Here is a 22718-nt window from a genome sequence, read left to right as displayed (position 1 = left end):
TCCAGTTCTGGGCTCCCCAGTTCAAGAAGGACAGGGAACTGCTGGAGAGGGTCCAGCAAGGGCTACAAAGATGATTAGGGGATTGGAACATCTCTCTTATGGAGAAAAGCTTAGGGACTTGGGTCTCTTTAGTCTAGAGAAAAGAAGATTGAGGGGGGATCTTATTAATACTTACAAATATTTAATGGGAGGATGCCAGGGGGATGGGAGCAGTCTTTTTTTCAGTGGCGCCCAGTGATAGGACGAGGGGTAATGGGCATAAACTTGAACATAGGAAGTTCCATCTTAACATGAGAAGGAATTTCTTTACTTTGAGGGTAGTGGAGCCCTGGAACAGGCTGCCCAGAGAGGTGGTGGAGTCTCCCACTCTGGAGACATTCAAAACCCGCCTGGATGCTGTCCTGTGCAACCTGTTGTAGGTGACCCTGCTCTGGCAGGGGGGGTGGACTAGATGATCTCCAGAGGTCCCTTCCAACCCTAACCATTCTGTGATTCCGTGATTCTGTGATGTGTATTCAGGTTTTCTGTATATTCACAGTGTTGTGCCTTGTTACTTTATGTTTTTTCTTTATGATTAATTACTTTTAATTCCACATTTCCTTAAATACCTTTTACAAATGAAGAATAAAAAAAAATGAAAATTGAATGTTCAAATAATTTTCAGTTTTGAAAGGACTATAAGGTTATAGATTTATATGCCTAGTATTATTTAAATATCTGACGGTCCGGAGGGAGAAAGAATGGAGTACAAAAGGAATGGAACAATATAGGATATCTTCTCTTTCTACTCCTACCTGAAAGCACAAAATAGAGATTTTGAGCCTCGTTTACATGAGCACATATTGAGCTGGGTATAAATGTGTTGCTCTGTAGGGTTTTCTGTATATTTTTGAGATGAAGTTTACTTTCATGAAAATATTTCTGTATTACAGTTGGGTTCTTGACTTTTGTCTATTTCAAGTCTTATTACGGATAGAAGCTTAAATGAGATTTTATTCTCTTATGCTATTTTAATCTTACAGTGGTGTGGTGTGAATATTTCAAAAGGTAACTCCACAAAATGTTGTTTTCCCAGTCTGAGAAAAGCCATGGATCCTAGTATATCCATAAAAAGATGACTGACCATAGGAAATCAATAATTTATTTTCCCACAGAAGCAAACCATGTTTTTTTCATTATAACCAAATGAAATAAACAATACACCCAAGAAATCAATTATATGGGGCTTCTTTTTGGTAATAAGTTATACTGTTTCAAGAAAAGTTATGAATATACATATGATTAAATTGAGACCATGGAAGTCAATGTATGGAAAAAGTGAAGAGTCATCTTTACAGCTGCATGTCTACATTTTATTTTTTTTTTCCTTTACTTTACAGTGACCCAGGGTGGGGATGCAATTGCATCTGATACATGTCCTGATCCTGGAATTCCTGAAAATGGGAAAAGGGTGGGCTCTGACTTCAGGTAGGCACATTTAGTTTTCTATATGACCAAGAGGAAGGTATTTCTTGTTATATGTATACAAAACATGCAACTACAGATATGTATTGTTTCCCTAGTTTTAAATTTGTTGGGTCTTTGTCAAAATAGCTCCAGTCCAGTCCATTGCATATCTTGGATTGTTTTTGCTTATTTCTTTTTTAAATCAATGCATTTTAAATAGGAATTTCAGAGCATTATAATCTTTCTGTGTAAGAAAGGCAGAATTCTTTGGACAGCATAGAAGAAACATTAGGGAGAATTGTCTGGTTTCCCACTATGTAGAAGTTTAAAAGTGTTGGAAACATGGCAAATTCAGTGTTTGAGACTGTGGTGAGTGCCATGACCTTGCTTTTATTGTTTTCAGCTCTTGTTATATTTATTAAAAAAGACATGACGTCAAATGGACTCGTGTGCAGAAAGGAAGAAGGTTTTCCCTGTTGTGGAAAAAGAGAAGAGACTTCAAGGTGTGTCAGAGAAGAGGGTCAAAGGAAGGAGATGGGAGCCTCCAGCTCATGCAAAGATTTACAAATTGCTTATCAGGGAATGGACAGCGAGACCTAAGAGTAAATGGAAAGCAAAACTTCATAGGACTTAGAGGGAATTCTGCAAAGTTCTCTGCAACTCCAGAAAGGAAGTTAATCAAAGCTGGCTCCTGAATCAGGGCTCTTCCAAGCTAGGGAATAACTGAAAGGAAAAATAATTTAAAAATCTATTCTATTTCTGACTGGCCTACTCTTTTTGGATTTTTCTCTATTTACCCTTAAAGGAGTATGAGAATTCTTAAACAACTAGAACATTAAGACAATCAGTTATGATTGTCTTAAAAAGTCATGATTTCATTGGCAACAGGGCAGCAGTTAAATGTGTTTTAAAAAATAATGAAGTGAAATAAGCTTTTCAATAAACTGGCTAGAGAGAGATGAGGTGTCCAGAAGATGTTTGCTGTTATACTGTTCTATATATTCTGATTCAACTTGGTAAGTACAGCAGCTGCAAGCAAAATTGTATGATACAAAAATATAGTATACACTTGCTGTACAAAGGTCTGCTGTTTTAGGAAAACAAATGTAATTTTTATCTAGGTCTTTATTATCACTTGATGTATTGAGGAGAGAAACATCAGTTGGTAGAAGACTAGGTAAAAATGGGATACTAAAATATAACCATTTCTCAAGATGTATTAAAGTGTCTCTATGTATTCATCTGAGGGATACTTGTATACTTCGACTGTTATTCTGGAGAGTATTTTACTTTACTATTTTCAGTTTTCCTCCTCTGCTTGAGTCTCTCCTTATAGCCATAAAGGGTGCAGAGCATACCTGTTCTTCTTAATTCTTCTTAATTCCTCCAAATCAAATACTTAGTTGAAAGCATTAAGGGCAGCATCTAGGACCGCTTTGTTATTAGTGGAGAGCCAGAAGCGTCACTGCAAAGAGTTAACCCCATAGCCTAAATATTTAATGGAAAATATAATGATTTCACACTGGAAGGGGCCTTTCTCACTCTGTTAACTACAGATATCAGAGTAAGTTCAGCAGATTGGGATGTGGGGGAGTCTGAACACATGACGTATAAGAAGAGGCTGAGAATTCTGGGTTTGCTCAGCCTTTAAGAGAATCTCAAGGATCTTGTTGCTGTCTACAGATATGAAACAGGAGAGTGTAGAGAAGAGAAAGCCAGACTGTTCTCAGAGGTGGATGGTGACTGGACAAGAGGCAATGGACATAAGTTGGGACATGGTTAATTACTACTAGATTCAGGATTAAAAATATAGTAATAATTAATGTTTTTACTTTGAGGATGGTCAAACACTGGAGCAAGTTTCCGAGAGAGTTTTTGGAATCTCCATCCAGGGAGGCATTCAGAGCTCACCTGAACAGGGCCTTGAGCCCTCAGTTCCAACTGGACTTACTTGGAGTGTGGAATTGGACTATATGATGTTCTCTTCCAATCTATTTTTTTCTGTGAATCTATGAATGTCATACAGTTTTTATGTGCTCATGATACACTGTGGGCCAAGCAGACTCTCATCTAGTGATGATCCAAGTCAGTGGTGTACGAACAATTGTTAAGAAATAACAGCAGGTCTAAGAGCACTGGTAAGCTGGAAGAGGGTAAGAGACAGAATTGCTTCTTTTCCCCTCTAGTCTGCAATTTGAAAGAGAAAGGGATCTAAAACAATTTTGGTGAAACAGGTCCAAAGATCTAAACTGGTAAGCCCCAACATGGGATAGCCCAACAATAAAATTCCTAGCAGTGCATGAAAACATCAAGAAGAGAGAAAGCCCAAAAGAACCTTAAAGGTCAAAGTATATTTCAAGATATCTGAGGGAATCTAATGTCAAGGAACCTTGCAAAACATAGATGACTGTATTTTTGAACACAGTCTTTTATGAATGAATGTGGGTTAAAGGTATCTTGTCTGGAGCTTAGGTATGAGTAATGCTTACTCAATGGACAGTGCAAGGCTATTCTCATGTTTCCTTTACCCCATTCAGCCTCTGATAATATTTTCATTTCACCAGATGTATCTTACGGTTCATGGAGATAAATGAATGCATAAGGTTTTCAAAAATAGCACAAGCAACATCATGTAAGATATGATAAATAAAACACGTTAATATACTTTGATCAGTTGTTATTTGTGTGCATGTTTTGGGCCTCCAATTCTGAGTATTATTTGAGAGAAACAATAAAATTTTATTTTCCTCTTAAACCTTACTTGTTACCTGAAAACTGATTATGCAACAGCAACTGTTTTTCGTGTTCTGTAATCTTTTTTTTTTTTCTATCTATTTAAAACATAGCTATCTTAAAGTTAGCTATTTATTTATAGCTTGATATTTAAATAGATAATTTGTCTGGAATTTAGTTTTCTTTCTCTGAAATGACAAATCAAGCTCTTCCATAAGACAAGGGAAAATAATATTTGCTCTTGCTTGCATTTCTCCAATGTAGTGAAAATACTGTGGAGAGTTAATGGCAGGCAATGTTTTTTTTCTTTTCTAAGAGGAAAGTATAGACACCAGAAGGAGCTATTGTTCTTGTCAGGAGAATGACAACTGTGGATATTAATCTGAACTAAAACATGTGAAAATGCACATTATTCAAAATATTTTCCAGTCTACTGAAAGACACCTTGTGAGTAGGATTGATGGAAAGGCAGGTTTATTTTCAAGGCAGCCTGAGACCCAACTGACTCAATGATGACAAGTTCTTTGAAAAGGGTTTCATTGTTTTCAGCATAATAATGGCATTCATTCTAATATCATAAAGCAAACAAAAAGGTATTGAAATCTTAACCTTTTCATTATGTCCTTCTGACATGCTTTTACTGCATTCAGTTCGGGAAGTAGGGGAGGTGATTTTCAGTGATTTAAAAAAAATCCAGTGGATTGGATTCATTTTGAAGGGAGAAATGGCAACTCAGACTTTGCTAGATGAATGGGAACGTAAACAATACAATTTCAGGGTCAATATTACATTTTATTTTCATGTGACATCTCAAAACAGTAGAATGTTTAAATGATACTTCAAGTGGATATAAACAATAACATTTCAGCTCTCCTTAAATATTATATGGTATGAGTGGCATTGTGAAAATAAAATATTTTTTCCACAATTCCACTGACATGTGTAACAAAAGTAGCTTTTAAATTTTCTTAACAACTTTTTTAAATTAAATGAACTTTCTTACATTTAGTATTTCTTATGGAATTTTTTTCTTTCTAAAAAATGGTATCTTTCAGTCAAATTCTAGCCTTCTTTATAAGAGCAGAAATTTTGCTTTGATACAGTTGAAATTTAAAAAAGAAAAAGAAAGAAATGGAAAGTGATTTATTCGCTTAATTGAAAGTTTACATAGAGAATTAACAAAACAAAACACAACACTTCCAGAGACCACAAATTTGCTCAGTGACTAGGGAGGTAAAGATGTGAAAAACAGAAGTTAAAAATATTCATTGTTAACAATAGGAAATTAAGTGAAGTGATAATTACCTTTGAAATCACAAATCAACTAAGTTAAAATACAGCTTTAAAAGGCTGATCCCTTTTTTAATGGAAATAATAGTTTGTGTTGGAAGGGGTCTTTAAAATTCATCTAGTTCAGCCTGACTTTGAATGTTTCCAGGGATGGGGTATCTACTACCTTCTGGGAGACCTGTTTCAGTGTTTCGCCATCCTCAGAGTGAAAAACACTGCAACATGTTTCCCACAGATGCCCCATCCCTGGAAACATTCAAGGTTAGGTTGTATGGGGTTCTGAGCAACCTGATCTTGTTGAATATGTCCCTGCTTATTGCAGGGGGTTGGACTAGATGACTTTTAAAGGTCCCTTCCAGCCCGAACCATTCTTTGATTCTATGATAGTAATGTAAACAATATAGTTGTCTTTGTGAGATCCTCTGAGAAACTATTACAATATTTTTTCTTGAAGGGTAGGAATCAGCTGGACATTAGTGAGTGAGATCGTTTGCTATTCTCCACGGCACAATTTTAACCACTGAGCTTTCTAACTGCCATCTAGCTATCCCCTGGTGTTTAGGACTCAATGACTTAGAAAGATCAAACTGAGAAATCTGCTTTATCAAGATCACTTAGTTCACCACATGAGATTATCAGACACAGATTTAAATGTGCAAGAAAGCTAATAACAAAACCTGATGATTATGATGCAAACAAAGAATGTCAGAAATAATAAATGGAAGCAGAAATGTAAATACTGTTTAGGAAAGCTCTCTTTGACATACAGAGTAACTATATACAGGTTTTTATTTCTTCATAAATGTTGGTCAGCATTGTTCAGAAATAAATTATCTATTAAAAAAAAGAATGAAGTTGTAAATCATTCCAGAGAGACACATTTCAAAGTTACAAGTGTTACAGTCAAATTTTAGTCCTGATAAAAGTTATCATCTAGCATAGTTTTAACAGGAAATTTCAGCAAGGTCAGGAATATTTAATGAATGATTACCATTTACTGAAATTAATATTTCCTGGTCGTATATATTGACAAATTACCATATATATCTGCTTATTCTCTCACTTAAGAGAATATGGAGAAGTTGAAATTATTTGTGAAGAAAATTTTGTTGCCTGAAGGAACAGTGATTATATATTTTCTTAAAAAATGTATTTCTCTATGCATTCATTGAAGTCATAGTTCAAAGGATGAAACTTAATATCATAATTGCTTTATATTCCTGGCCTTACTTCTTTAAAAGGTGGACAAACTAAGTAGTAGACCTGTTGCTTATAGTATAAGTTGTTTTTTATGAATATAATAATGATGGAGCAGAATTTCCCACCTTAAATTCTTCATTTGGACCTAGAAATATTTTGTCGTTCGGTGACATTTACATTTATTTGGGGAGGTTGATATTTAAAATATGTTTTAATTGTTTCCTTCTTCTTCTCATTTTTCTCCTAGGGTGGGTGCAAGTGTACAGTTTTCCTGTGAAGATAATTATGTTCTGCAAGGTTCTAAGAGCATCACTTGTCAGAGAGTGACAGATACACTGGCTGCCTGGAGTGACCACAGGCCAATTTGCAGAGGTAGGTGCTGTTCTTTGGAACTTTTCCTGAAGTTTTGAAGGGTAATTTATAATTTCTGCTTAGAAATGCAATGAAATTATGTTCAAAACAAAGAAAAAAAAAAAAGTAATATATATGTGTGTGTGTGTGTGTGTATGGCTATGTATCTCCAAAGATCTTTCTGTAGCCTGAAGCACACAAGCAAAGATACAGAAACAGTATCAATGTAGGGAGCTTATTTCCTATTAATAATTTTCATTTCACTTAATCTTCTTTTCATCATGTTAAACTTATTTTAAGTAGAACTAGTTAGGTAGGTTTAGGTTAAACTTTTCTAATTGAATTCCTAAATAGTAGATCCTCACAATTGTATTGTGTTCCTGATAGTCCCAGATATTTAAATACTCCTTATTTTTCTGTGAATTCCCTTCTCTTTCATCTATTGTGCTCATCCTTACAAATCACCTACCCTTCTGACTTATTTTCTAAATGTTTTCATGTTATGGTCTGAACAAATTAATAAGTTCCTCCCCCTGCTTTTAATGAGGAGAAGGGGAGGTGGCTTTTTGTTTGTTTGTATATTTTTCCATTGCAATCTACTGCTTGTGATAAAAGCACATAAAAATATCTAAATACAAACTACACCAGAACTGAGGTAAAGGAAAAATAGAGAGTGTATATCTATGTACAGAACTTTTCCTTTTTCTCAGTAGCAAAAATCATTTGGGTTGCACATTTGGATTGTACATGTTAATGAAAGTGTTAACCCTAGAAATGTGCTTGCCTTAAGTCCTCCTAGAACCAGACAACCTAGCCAGGACAGGCACTGGAAAACAAGAAAAACCACCAGCATTAATTAAAAAGAACAACAAAAAAAAATCAGACAAATCATTTGATGTTCTTTATTTGTCATTTTGAGGTAAACCAAAAGAGATACTTCTTGTACTCACAAAATCTTATGCTGAATGCCAGTTATCAGGGGAGCAAATGATAGGGACACTGTGGAGGGAAGGATTTGCAACACCTGATCCTAAACTTCTTCTTGTTCAAGAATGAGCTAAAGCCTAATCTCACTTATATAAAACTCATGTATTTATTAAAAAAAAAAATCATTTTCAGTTATTTCAAAATACCAAAAGAAAAAAAATTCTCCTGTTTCCTGAATAGATTTTTCAACTTGTATAATTACTTATGTGATATACTTGAAAATTATGCTTTCTTCATTAAAGAGTGTAAACAGTTGTGGTGGGTTGATCCCAGCCAGCAGCTAAACACCTGCCCAGCCACTCGCTCACTCATCCCCCGTGGGATCGGGGAGAGAACTGACAGAGCAGAAGCTGAAAACTCCGAGGTGGACATCAACACAATTTAATAAATGAAGCAAAGCTGTGCATGCAAACAAAGCAAAATAAGGATTTTATTCACTACTTCCAATTAGTGGACAGATGTTTAGCCATTTCCTGGAAAGCAGGGCCTCAGCACAAGTGATGGTTGCTTGAGAACATAAACCTGTAACCATGAATGGGCCCTCTTCCTCCTCCTTTCCCTGAGCTTTTATCTCTGACCATGTTGTCATATGGTGTTTGGTCTGTTGGCACCAGCTCTCCTGCCTATGTCCCTCCCCAGATTCTTGCCCAACCCCAGCCTACTTGTTGTCAGGGCAATGTGAGAAACAGAGAAGGCGTTGTTGTGTGAGCACCGCTCAGCAGTACCCAAAGCACTGGTGTGTTATCAACACTGTTTTAGTTACAAATCTAAACCACAACACGGTACAAGCTGCTAATTAAGAAAGTTAACTCCATTCCAGTCAGACCTAATAAAAAAGTCTTTAAAGGCGGTTCTTGGATAAACTATTACAAGCTACGTGTAACATGGGTAATATTGCATAGGCACATCCATGTAAAGACTGGGCAATCTAAAACATAGTAAAAAAGAAATAAATAAAAGTCACACCTCCTACTCTTTTCAGAGCAGCAAAGCAACTGTGATTCGTAAGTGTCTCTGTAGCTCAGTGTATCTAAATGAAAAATCTAAATATACCCTCTCAGTATTTGGTTTCACACTACTGCAGAATAACGTGTCAATGCAACTCCACTGTTCACTCTTGTTTGGTGGGGTTGTTTTTTTTTAATCTCCCGAATTTATTCATGTTTGCTAATACATTGCAGAAATGAGCTGAAGTAATCTATGCATGGTAAAAGTAATGCTCAGCAGAAAGGGACTATTTGCTGCTGAATTATCTGTGTTATTACTAGTGTTTGTTGTTCCTTCCAATTTATTATCTGCAAATATCTCTATTATGCTTTATTCCCTCCAGTAAACTTCTCACAAAATAGGATAAATTAGTCCTATTCTTCCATTAAAACCTCAGTTGGAAAAACAAGATACTTTCCTCAAACATACTTCCAAAATTGGAGCTAAAATTTCATAACAGTCAGGATGAAGACAGCCATTCTCTAAAAGTTATTTGGTTTTGGGTTTTTTTGCTAAACACAGATTAACATTGTTTAGGCTGAATGGTGTATAATTCTGGTTCAGTATTACAACACTGCATGTGGTGCGTGTTTGTGAATGGTGGGAGTGAAAGATACAAGTTTTGTTTGTAGTCCATATTCTTCCCAATCCCTTACTGACCTTCAAGATGCCAGTATTCATGGTGCTCATACCAAATATTTAATAATAAAATACACAACACAACTGTTTATCATATCTTCTAATTGATCATGAACTTTAAGTGGAAAAAGCTGATAAACTACATGCAGCTACTGTGGGCTTAATGTCTTCAAGCCTGAGACTTACTGAAGAAGCTGAACTTTGCATTTACCCCTGAACAGTGACTAACAAAGTTCAGAATTTATGAAGCTGATGAATAGTCAGAGGAACCGTCTTAGTGTTGAGAAGTTCCTTCATTATTTACATTAAACAGTATCCATGTTTGGATACCAAGTACCTTGCTTGCAAGCGTACAGCAGGGGCTGGTGGACCCCTGGGGGCTGCTGGAGGTGGTGGTGCAGGGCCAGGCCTCAAAGCCAGGGCCCATCCCACCACCCCAGGCAGGTGGACATTGGGCACCTCCCCAGGGATGGGGACAGCCCACTGCCGGGCTGAGACATCAAAGCCTGGATGGGAGTCAGGATCAGGAAAGTCTGTGAGCAGGCATAGCTGTGATGGGACTGCAGGCAGCTGCTCCTGAGACATTGATGAGGACTGACAGCCCAAGCCCACCCTGAAATAGATCCCCTGGGCCCTCAGGCAAGGAGTGGTGGGAGGCCCCAGGTGCAACTGGTCAGGGCACTTTAGGCCTCTTAGTGCCCTCAGGAACTGAATGGTGCTAATGTAAATGTTCCCAGTTTTCTTGAAGTCCACACAAAAACCTTCTAGCAATTCATTCTGTTTTCTGTAAGTGATATACAAGGCTATCTAACAACTTTTGTACAATGTTTTGCAGTAACTCAATTTCCTAAACAGACCTCTGGGCAGAACTTCAATTGTAGCTTTTGCTTATTTGGTGCTTTGTTTTTTTTTTTTTTGTTATTGGGTTGGGGTTTTTTTGTTTTGTTTTGTTTTGTTGTTGGTGGTTTTTCCCCTTCTTTTTTTTTTTTTTTTCTTCCCCCTGAAATTCAAATAGGAGAAGGATAAGATAATAAGAGCTTGACTGAAAAATGATCTGAAAGAGAGTTGTTTCCTAGCCTTTCTTTTTCGTGGATAGCTAGAAAAAGTATAAACTGTATTCAAAAGCTTATTGTTACAAAGTTATACCTCTGGATTCTTTAGGTTAATTAATTAGCAGGGTGCATTGAATCAGCAGGGTGAACTGAAAATGAATTAATAAATATTAATTGGCTGCTAGTTGCAGTGCTGGAGGTATCCTGCCTCTACCAGTCATTGGAATGAGAATGTCCTCTATTTCAGATCCTATGAATCTGCTCTTGTTATTCTACCAATTAATAGACTATATTTTGCTTGATACAGCAGCAATATGCCAAGCTTTCTTTATTGCTAGTAGGCAGCATACAGGGGTATACTTAAATGTGATTAGTTCTTTTTTTCCTTCTTAAGCACAGACAGCTTGTTAATAATCATCATGGAAGCTTTGGTAGAATTACCTGTGTGGATGAGAGGGTTTTTTTTTGGCTTGTACTGAGATTGTTATGGAAGGTTTCCATGTGCTGTGTCGGAGACCTAAATGAAATTCATGGACGTATATTAAGACAGTTTCTAGCATAAACATAGATAGACATTTTCAGATAAAACTGAGTCCTAGCTGAATCAAGCTGGACGTGGAATTATACTTACTTCTCAAAGGCTAGTCTCTAACATAGTAACAAAGGACCAAGTGCTGGCAGCAGATTGTTATAGAAGGATAGAAAACCTGAAAGTAATTTTCCTCTAGGTGCCTTATTTCCTATTTGTACCAGTCACACTTCTATTGATGTGGAAGATCAGGCTTCCTCCCAACAAGTTTGTGAGGTAAAGAAATGCTCATATTTCATTTTTGAGAATGGAGGCAGCCACAGAAGAAGACAGAAACTAAAATTTTCCAAAGTACTGGGAATATGTTGGGTACTTTAATCCAATATTTTGAAAAAGAATGATCAAGTTTTTAAGGAATGTAGTCATTCCTCTTGCCAGTACTGAAACTTAAGTAACTGAATAATCTAAATTACATGAAAAGTTAGTGGAAATTATATGGCTAAATTCTGAGATTCAGGTATTTGAGGATATACAGTATCTAAATACTTACAAATGGTATGATCTAGACTCTCTATTTTGGCATGTTGCTAAAGTGCAGTAGTACCATAAACCTGACAGGGGAATTCTAAAGTATTCTGAGTTCTGTATCTCCATTTGACGTCACTGGAAATTACATGTCTAAATATTTTTTTTAATACTTTGAGATACTGAAATATTTTATTCCTAGAACCACTTTTTTTTTTTTTTTTTTTCTAATTTTATTTCCTCTGTTGTAAAGAGCTCTAAGACACCACAAATGTTCAAGTTTAGGTTAAGGATATACTGTTACATAGAGTTAAACATTGTGATACATGTTTTGGTTTTTTTCCTCCAACTATGGAGAAATCATGGAGAGTACATAGTGGCCCTTCTTAGATTCATACATAGAAGCCTCCCCCCATCCACTTGGAGAGGGTAAATCTCTCTCTAAGCCAAATATTAATGTGATAATTTTGAAAAAATAATTTCTATAGAGAATAAATTAATGTAAACGTTGGGCTGATTAATTGAAAAGTGCCAGTTTCCTTCCTCTGTAGGTCATTTTCTAGGATTTTTTTGGCTCGCTCAAACATCTTCAAAACCAGATTGTTATAGACTATATCAGCATAATAATACTTATACGGCAAGTTGTTGTTAATGCTATGGCAATTTGGAATGTTTATTTTAAAAAGCGCAACCAACCAAAAGCAATCTGATTTTTTGTTTATCATTTTAGCTAGAACATGTGGTTCTAATTTACGTGGACCAAGTGGGATTATTACATCACCAAATTATCCAGTTCAATATGAAGACAATGCACACTGCGTGTGGGTCATTACAACAACTGATCCAGAAAAGGTATGCTTTTTCTCTTTGTCTCAATTCAAACTGTAGAATTTTGGATCTGTCTTTAAATTATTTCTTACATATTTACATGAATCCATTAACACACGCAAGAGTGTACGTTCGTTTAAACACAAAAATGACCAGAGATGTTAAGAAAATATATTGGGCACTAGAAAAAAAAAAAAAAAAAGATTAGTGATATCTATGAAAATGTCCACTCAGAGTAATAGGTCTCAAAGTTTCCGAGTTACAAATAAATTTTCTAATTAAATACATAAAATCATATTCAAAATCAAACATTGTTAAATGAGTTGATAGTGGATTTTTCAAGTTGTATCTTGATACTCGTTGTTGAATCTTAGCATAAAAAACAGACATACATCTAAACACTTTGATCTTTTTAGGTGTTTTACTACCTTCCTCATTTCTTTTTCCAATAATGATTCTAAATACATATCTATCAATAAGTATGCATAAAATAGTAGTCATAATTAGGTATTCTTATTAAATTGCAGTGTACTGAAATTCATTTTTACTTGAGTTTCTTTAAAATCAATTTAATTCCTGAAAAAAGGACAGAAACCCCCTACCTGAAGGAAAAAAAAATGAAGTAAAAAAATCTTTCACTTATATTTTACATTTCTGTAGTGAAATGCTGAATAAATGAGTTACAATAAGTTGAAGAATGTGCAATCTATATGTACTTTCATCATTATAAACCATCTATTTCCTAGGCAAGTTTTTGCAAGGCTGCATTCTTGACTTCTTTAATATACTTAAGGAAAAAAATGTTTATCTCACCATAAATTAATGCAAATGTTTTACTGATCATTTTGCTGCATGCTTTCATAGAATATTGTTAAGATGTAAACACTTTTTCTTTGCAAAATCAATTGAGTTCTCTTTTTTAAAGCAGATTTGGTGCCTCAGTTCAGGTATTCAGGAAAAACAGGGAAAAGTGTAAAAATACCACATTGTAGAACATTTTACTGTAGTGGGACTTCTCTCTGAAGAGAAAGGGCTCTTTTCAGTTCCAAACTGAACTGTTATGTTTTATTTAGTATAGCAATTAGAAGTGACTATTTGTCACTGAATGACCTTTGACTTTAAAGTTATTAAATTTTATAGAAAGTATGAAATCACTTTGCATTTTTTAGTATGGACAAGGATTTTAAATATGAAAAATGTCTGACAAATGCTTCTACTCAAATTTATATTCAGTAATATGTAGTACCTTTGATTCTGCAAAATGCAGTATAGTTTTATAAGAGAAAAAATAAGTGTGCATTGAAAGAAAATAAGTGGAATTACTACTAGTAGAAAAGTCTTGGCATCTTAATGATTCTTTATTCAAAACTGTTCTGTTGATTTTTCACTTTTATTTTTCTTCCTTAGAATTTTGAAGAATTTTAATTAAGCATTGTTTTTCATATTTATAATAAAATTAAGACAGTAATGTTCTTCCTGATTGCAAGAAAGTTTAACAATAATAATATAAAAAATGACACTGACTGTGCAGTGCTATTTATTAAACTGTACAGTGTATGTTTTTTATGGCGGCTTAGACTTGTGAAAAACAATAAACCTCAGTCTACTACCATAACACGCAAGTTCTATTCATTCTATACAATATATCTTTCTCAACAGATTTAGGATTTTAGTAGGGTAGAGCTTAATGAGATTGGTGAGGATTAACTTAGTACTTTGTTCACTGGACTCGAAAAGGCACTCTTAAGTAGTATTCTGTGGGCAGGTTGATCATCAATCACAAGAACACACTGAAGGAATTGCACGCTTAGACAGATCAATTCTTTTGTTATGTTCAAAATGAAGAGGTATGACCAGAAGGCTTGGAGCTTTCACCCAGAAAAAAAAATCCACACTATTATATCCAGCTGGGTGGAAAGTAAAGAGATATGCTAACAGGCATATTGACAATCACAATGTAAGAAAAAGAGGTGGAACTTTTAAGTCTTTCAGTTCCAGACAGGATGGGCAATAGGCAGTGAATTCTTTTTATTAATGTTGGATTTTTCAAAGGAAGATTATCTTCTTACTTCATGTACCTTGGAAAGATGGGTATTTGCTTTAGGGCAATGATGATTGTGAACATGATGTTCTAAAATCAAACATCTTTAAGGCTTACAGTATCCTCAAGTTGCTTTCACATAAAGTCTACATCATCTTTATCAGTATGTCTCAATACAAAACTGATATTTGGACTTCTATCCCCAAATAACTGAATCCAGATTTAAGACATATCCTTTCAGATAATAAAAGATATGACAGAAAATGCTTTTACTTTGCAGACTATCTGACTGAAATACAACTTTTTTCTTACTTCTTTCTGAAGAAAAATATCTGGCTAGCATTTTGAAACCTGTGAACTTTAAAAAGTCAATTACAAAAATAATTTCCAGGTTTCTAAAGTAATGAATTGATTTTAAGATGTGCTGAAAGATGTGCAGGTTTTCATCCCTGACTTTTGTCGGAGTTATGAATGACAGAAGTCTTGAAAATTGAAGAGTGTATTGAAAGTTTGATTTTGAGATTAGATTGCGGAGCCTACTCCTTTGCCCTTCAGATTTGAAAATATTTATTGGAATGCTTAGGGTTTGTGTTTGATTTTCTTTTCCAAGAAGGTAGAAAATTAATGACATCTTGTTACTTTGTCTTTTAAATTAGTTTTGATTGTTTCTAGCAGTGAATTTGTGTCCTTTCATCATGTTAGTTTACACATAGCATTTTACGAAATAAGACAATGTTTCTTCTTAACATAACATTCTGTGCAGTTTAACGAAGATAGTCTAAAGAGGTGTCCTTGCACAAAAAATGGAACATAATATGCTGGAATATTTAAAAGGATAAATTAGAAAAAAAAAAAAAAAAGACACATAACATTTTCTAAATTTTGCATTCTGGTGCTGATAGGGGGAAATTTTTAACACGAATTCAAAATGAAAACAAATTTCAACTTCCTATGGGGACAGTAGTATAGTTCCTGTTTTTAACCAAGCATATCAAAATCATTGTTAGTTAAGTGTTTTTCTAACATTTATTTGCCCATTTTCTAAGCAACACAAAAATCTGAGTTAAGCTTGGTTCTTCTGCTGTTCAGAGGTATTTCTGTTAATGCTCTGCTTATTTTGAAGAGTTGATTTTCTTCCCTTAACATATATTTGTTTCCACTGTGTCCCACTATTGTAGCTGCTGATCAGCATCCTACTGAGTAATTTATTAGACTTTTAGTACTTGCAAATACTTGCTGTAATTCTTGGTAACTGCGTTGTTTTAGTTGTTTTGTTATGCAGTTTCTCAACCTTTTAGAATCGGTTACTTTGGACTGTTTTTCTGAGGTCTTATTGATCTGTTGTTTTTATCTCTTTCTTGCCGTTAGTATAGTCTTTTCAGTATGTTCTAAGCACACCTCTATTCCTTGCTGTTTCAATGCATTCTCCAGGCTGTGGTTTTTTTCATAAGACTTACTGCCTTGGATTTCCTACTGCTTTCACTATTTTGGTAACAGTGCTAGATGCAGGGTCTCCAGTTTTCAACTCCAGTGTCTATAGAAGGGCAAGGTTTGGTGGTGTTTCAGCAATGATGCCTAGTTTTGCACAATATTTTTCTGACTGATTGCAGGTTGTGGTATAGTAGATGTGCCATGGGCTCCAGTAGTTCTCAGTTTAATGACCTGGTAAATAGATTGTGTTCCAATTACAGGTGTTTGTTTTTTTTTTTTTCCTGAAGACTGTACTTTCTCCACAATAGAAAGCATAGATATTAAGTATCTGTTTGGGCCTAACAACTTTCTTCTTCTTTACAAAAAAAGGTATTCACTGAAGTTGCCATAATTGAAGACATTGGAATTAATTAGGGGGAGAGTGGGAAACTTCACATACAGTTCTATAGGGCTGACCCTTTCGTTTTTTGTGTGAAGTTGAACTATTTTAATATATTGTCACAAAATGGTATTTCTGATTTATTGCCTTTCAAAGCACATAGCAGGGGAACTTCAGGAGAACATTCTTACTCAGGAAAACTTTCCCCAGTTCACAGCTAGGGAATTCACGTACAGTTAAGGTTGATTTTGAGGTAATTCATTCTTCCAATATGCTCTAAAAGAGCAGTCTTACTAAGTAGCATATGACAATATGCATTTTTTTTTCGGATGAGGTTATCTTGCTTATTCATAGACTGGGTCAAAGTTTGTGGTAGCTCAGATCTGATCCATTGCTGACATCGCTGTCTTCCTCAGATTCTTACTTCCATGTAAGTAGCTTATGCATGTGTAATAATTTGCAGTGGATTCAGAACCTTTGTTTCAATCCGCAAGTTTGCTCCAGTTAGATGGTATTATTGTGTTACATTATTTAATATTACAGTGTTTTTTAGAAAGTTTGTTCCATAAATAACCTATTTCTTCAAATCTTCATTACATTACATGTCCCTCTGAGTGGCTGCTCAGTCCGTTCTGCCACAAGTAATAGGATGTTTGTTTGCATGTCCAACATCTACAGCACCTGTAGCCTAACACTATACTCTCACTGGGGAAGAAAGCTCTTGCTGAGCACCATATATCTCATCTCTACAGAGATTACCAGAGTGCTGCCACAGTATTGATTTTTATCTGTAGAACTTACCGTCTCTTACTCAGAGAGTTTTGGGTTGCAGAGATCCTGATCACCAAAAATATGTAGACCTAAGAACTACTTTGACTAAACTTTTGTATATTCTTGGCAATGGACACGCTCATGCTAGTGATTCTTACTATTTTATAAGTATCAAGGTAGGTTTAATAGAGTGGAAGGAAAGGTCATTGTGAAATTAGAATTGACTCATTTATACATCCTGTGCCATCTAGATCATACAAATACACTAAGAAGTCCCTAAAAGGATGATTTCCCATGGTGTGTTAAAAATGAACGCACAGTTGTATGTTCTTTTGTCCTTCATGAAGTGCTAAAACTGAATTTTGTGCCACATGTAAATGTGAATATTTACATTTCAATTTAAACTTTTTTTCCTTTGCTGGCACAGTTTCTTTATTTTTTTTAGGGGGATATGTCATCCTTCACAAAGAATTCATACAGTTTAGAATTAAAATTATTAAGGTCTCAGTTATGAAACAAATACTGGTTAAGTTCCCTCTTGCTTTGAAATAGGCTTGTATATTATTTTTTTTCATAATCAAGCAGCATAATTTAGAACACAAAGTATAACTAAAGCAATTATATGAGAAAGCTATTGTTGCAGTATAAGGATGAGATTTTAAATTTCCAGTGTCCTAAAATCTTGTACAAGATTTCCAGGGTGGCCTTGCATCTGTACAGTCCTTAATACATTTAAAAAATAAACAAAAGAGTCTGTATATTTTAATATAATGTACAAAATGTACTTACCAGCCTACTGGAAAATTGTGTTACATATAACTCACTACAGTATATGTTCATCCTCAATTTGAATTTAAATACATAAATTGTAACACAGAATTTCATATACATACAACTGACATCAGAAAAAAACCCGCATATATTGCACAAAAGCAAGCACGATTTTTGGTTAAAATTATATTGTGTTGATTCCTGTGTTTTGTGTATACCGATTAGAACATTATCGTTTTTGTTAATGCTGACCTTTCAAGACATCATGTGAGTGAGATGTAGTAGCACAGCTTCTGTATAATATTTTCTTAGTAAGTTTAGTGATGTTTTATTGGATGATGCAGTAACACAAGTAGGACTGGAACAGAAAACTCATTGCAGACATTTAGGATGAAATTTGATTTGCACATATGGGTGCTACATGTCTAAATTCCAATTATACTTGATGGACATCTGTCAAATAGTCAGTAGAGTCAAAATAGTGCTTCATCTCATCCTAAAGCAGTCCACTAGAGGCTTATCAGCTAAATCACTGTCTGGGCTTTGTTTGCTCTCACTGGATCAGAACCAGAAGGGATTTAGACATTTTAAATTTCAGCATGTGTTTAGTATATACACAGCTTTGTGGAATAGAGTATGCTATTTTAGATGAAGGACATGCCTCACAGATCGACTGGGAAGGGACCAATAAGGGTCATATGTTGAATGAAAAGACATAACTTTGGGGTAGGGCTATACTAGACTTAACTAAAAGAAAGTGTCAAAAAAAACCTCTCCTACATTAATACGTCTATTTCCAAGTGTTAGCCTTTTAGTGAAACTAATATACCCAAATCAAAACAGTTTTCTATATTGATTTTAGATGTCTCATTTGTGCATTCATTACAAGTTTTGATTCTTGCTGTGTTTAAAGACTGTTGGAGGTAGTGATGGAGGAGGGACGCTTGGGATCAGTACTCATCTCATGATGAAAGGATACAAGCACAAATTTCCTGCAGCACAGGACAGTACTGTATTTCCTGGATTGAGGAAAAGCTAACTGAATGAACATTCTTAATGCTTCCGGCATTATTTCTGGTGGTATTTGCTTTATTTATTTTTTCCAGATTATTTCTAACATTAAGAGCAGAAACACAGTTTCCCTCCTAAGGCAATTTCTGCAAATACAGGCTGGCAGTTATATTCCTTGTTGCTTGCTTTCCCTCTGACCTTCCTCCTTCCATGCTGTTTTTGAATGAAGGAGACTAACTACTGAGCCTTACCTGTGTTTAGTATTTCAGATTTGCTTTCAGGATATCAGCTAGGTTTACTCTACCGAGATTCAGGTGTGGGGTGTGAATTTTATGAGACTCAGATGGATCTAAGTATGACATACTGAATTGGAAATGACAATTTAGAGGAGAAAAAAAAGTGGGACTTTTGAAAAAAACTGTAGAAGCATACACATGAAGGAACGGGAAAACTGAACTGAAGGAGACTTAGCAGTAAATTCGCTGTGGTATTATCTTTGATTTTACAGAAATCCATATTTCAGAAAGGCGGTAGGAATATATTAGCTGGTAATGCAACACCCAAGACAAACAAATGATTCAGCCTCCAAACCAAGTGAATGTATTATAATGTGGCAAAGTTTTAATTGGCAAGATTAAGCCACATATATGTGGCTTAATGGAAACTATTTAAAAAAAAAAAAAAAGACATCAAAACCTTCAAAGTTATCAAAATTTTGTTAAATACAGAAATATGACATTTTAAAAGTTCTAATGCCTCTGTTCCCTCCTGTCCTATTAAGAGGTCAAGGACAGAGAAAAAAGTTTTCCCTTTCAAAAGAGGGCAATACGTAATATTTTCACTGCGATATATTTGTATTGTATTTGCATGTATACAAATACATTATTGTCATTATTTCGTTGAATACTTACTGCAGTGAAAGTTATTCATATTTGCCTTTCTCACAGATATACTTTTCCAGACTGGATGGCTGTTAAATCCTTCATTATTTTAACCTATATCTTGCAAAACAAAACCAGGCTATTCCTTTGAATTTGTTTATTTTATAGCTAAAACAATCCCTTACTCAAAAAATTTAAAAAAAACAAACAACCCACAACTGTATAACAAGTAAGCATGCCATTCTGCTTTACTATTGCCAGAGTTTGTCTTTAAAGGTTAAACAACAAACAAACCCACAAAAACCAACAACTACAGCAACTACACTTTCATCATTGGTATTTATCATTATCCAGCCACTGCCATTTACGTACTTCTGTTGCTGGAAGTTGGGTAGTTACCTCCAGCTTCTTTCTTGGAGGAATTTATCTGCTGCGAGTGCACTTGGAATGCCTCCATCATTTTCTTCCTCCACTATGTTTTTTGTCCTTTCATTTTCCTCTGCCTCAGTTTCTTCTTCTTTGCTGTTTTCATCTCCATAAATATATTTCTTTTCTCTTTTAGCTTTAACCTTTTCTTCTTTTTCATTTTATGTATTTTCAGAAAGGAAGAGATTCAGATGGAAAATTCTCATATAGAACCTTAACAATTTTCATGGTTTAAATGGAGCTCAAAAACCAGTAAATGAATGGTCAACTGAAATTTTAACCTTTTTTTTTTTAACCAGAAGAAAACACTGTTTTTATTCATAGTTTCCTAATGTAATTACAATACTATTCAGCATAAGAATGTACCAATTGGAGCAGTGACCTATTATTCCCCAAGATATATACATTTAATTTCTTCATAGTGAAAGGACTTCAGACAACTTTACAAAATGGAGAATCAGACTTCTCAAGCCATAAGTGAATATCCATTAAGCATAACTAAATATAAGACACTTTCTTAAGTACTTTGTATCTCCACATTATAGAAGGTAAATCAACGTTTGTTATTATTCCTGCACGTATGTACACACACAGACACGTGTGAAATAAACAACTGAATGTTTTACTTGCACAATCCCAAAGCATACAAATATAGTGACATACAGTCATTACTACTCTCTCATTTAATTCAGGATATTTCCTGACAGGAAAATTTCATAACAGAGCATGCATTAGATGAGATAATTCTGCCAATGAGTACAATAAGAACAAAAAAATTAAAAAAAATCCCACAATTAAATCTCTACATACTTTTCTTATGTTGTTTGTTCTGCAGGTTAGTTCCCAATTCCCTTGCTCAGAACTATCAGGCTTATTCAGTATTACATTGTCAAATGTATAAATCTAAGATATCAAGGTTAATGTGTAGATATTTCTCCCTGGAGGTTGAAAGTGTTTGCAACTATTGATAGCATATCATACTTGACAATGTCCTTGGATGTTGTCTTTGTTTATATACCCTTTTTTCTCCCTCCCCCACCCCTCACCCCCCCCTTATTCTTTTCTTAGTTTATCAGGTATTCTACATAAATTATCTTTGTGTGGACCCTGTGCAGCCTGATGGGGTTGATAATCAAGATGACATAAACCCACATTTACTGCACAAGGAGACAAGTGCTACAGAATAATTTATGCACTTACAGTTCTGGGTGGCTTCACCGAATATGTTCATTTGCATTGCCTTGAAACATAGGTGGTCAAAATTTCTTTGTGCATGATACTGCCTGTTTAGCTTCTTTTTTAAATCCTTTCTTGGGTACATTTTCTACTGGGAAAATGCCAGCTGATAACTTACAGGCAAATAATAGGAAATTCTAAGAAATGCACAGACTGCATGGTGAAGTGTGTATATATATGAGAATATATGTATATATATGGGAAGAATCATTAGATTATTTTAAAAATTAGCATTTTATGAAAATTATTATGATTCCTTTCAGTTTTCTTTAGCAATACTATAAATTTGGTGTTTGGCATCATGGTAAATAGAAGCCTCCAGGTATTTACATAATAAATTAGTGTCAGCACTTCCTTTAATTAACTCACTTTGGTGTATTACTAAACAGGAGCTTCATATTATCAGTAAAGAGCCATTGGGGAGAATAGTAAATGGAGGACCACATCACCACACATACGTTAAGATATGCAAATCTCAGATCTCAGGAAGGTGATGTTAAAAGGGAAAGACAGAAGTAATTCTACTTACTGGAATTTTTACTTAGTATGGGAAATATGATAGGGTTTGAAGTAAGTTATTATAGAATAAAAAGGTTTTCAAAGTGTCATGTGACAAAAGTGGCAGTGGGTCTCACTTGATAGCTGAGATTCAGTATGGGAAAAGCAAGCTCCAAGGTTATACTGTGTGGCCTGTATTAACTCCTCCATTATGTAAAGGCTTTAAGTGCCCTGTCTGCATTAGTTTTACTTGTTTAGGCTCATTCTGTCTTCAAAGTAAACACCTTAAAGAGTATTGTAGCCCATTAAAGATCAAATTTTCCTCCTGGCTTTCATTAAGTAAAATAAAACTGGAATGATCAATGCTGACTGTGACAGGTGGACAGTGAACTTCTCATATATGTAAATATTTGTATACATCTGTTCTCAATGTGAAGGGTTACTAATGTCTAATAAAGTAATGTTTTAAAATTTTGGAAATGTAAATTAAATAATTTAGTTGGAGCTGTTTAGAAAATATAAAATGCCACACAAATTTGATGCTACTTGGAAGTAAATAGAGAAAAAAAATTCAATCCTAAAGTGTGATCTCAGCAAGCATCAAGGTAGGTATTAATACTTCTGCTGTATATTGTGAAAAGGGATTAACATGAATTAGCATGCTGATTTGTCAGCTACTTGATCCAAGAAAAAGATGGGTAGATTT

General features: G+C 34.8%; 1 protein-coding gene across 1 annotated transcript in view; it reads left to right on the top strand.

The window, feature by feature from the left end:
• CSMD1 (CUB and Sushi multiple domains 1) overlaps positions 1–22718 on the top strand; it is a 1016474-nt gene that overhangs the window by 602105 nt on the left and 391651 nt on the right. The window contains exons 11-13 of the mRNA XM_009885090.1: positions 1380–1467; positions 6917–7041; positions 12470–12591. Of these exons, the coding sequence (XP_009883392.1) occupies positions 1380–1467; positions 6917–7041; positions 12470–12591 (335 nt within the window). The remainder of the gene's footprint in view (positions 1–1379; positions 1468–6916; positions 7042–12469; positions 12592–22718) is intronic.

The sequence above is a fragment of the Charadrius vociferus genome, unplaced genomic scaffold (assembly GCF_000708025.1).
Source record: "Charadrius vociferus isolate BGI_N301 unplaced genomic scaffold, ASM70802v2 scaffold345, whole genome shotgun sequence".
Classification (NCBI taxonomy): domain Eukaryota; kingdom Metazoa; phylum Chordata; class Aves; order Charadriiformes; family Charadriidae; genus Charadrius; species Charadrius vociferus.
This window is presented reverse-complemented; position numbering and strand designations above follow the sequence as displayed.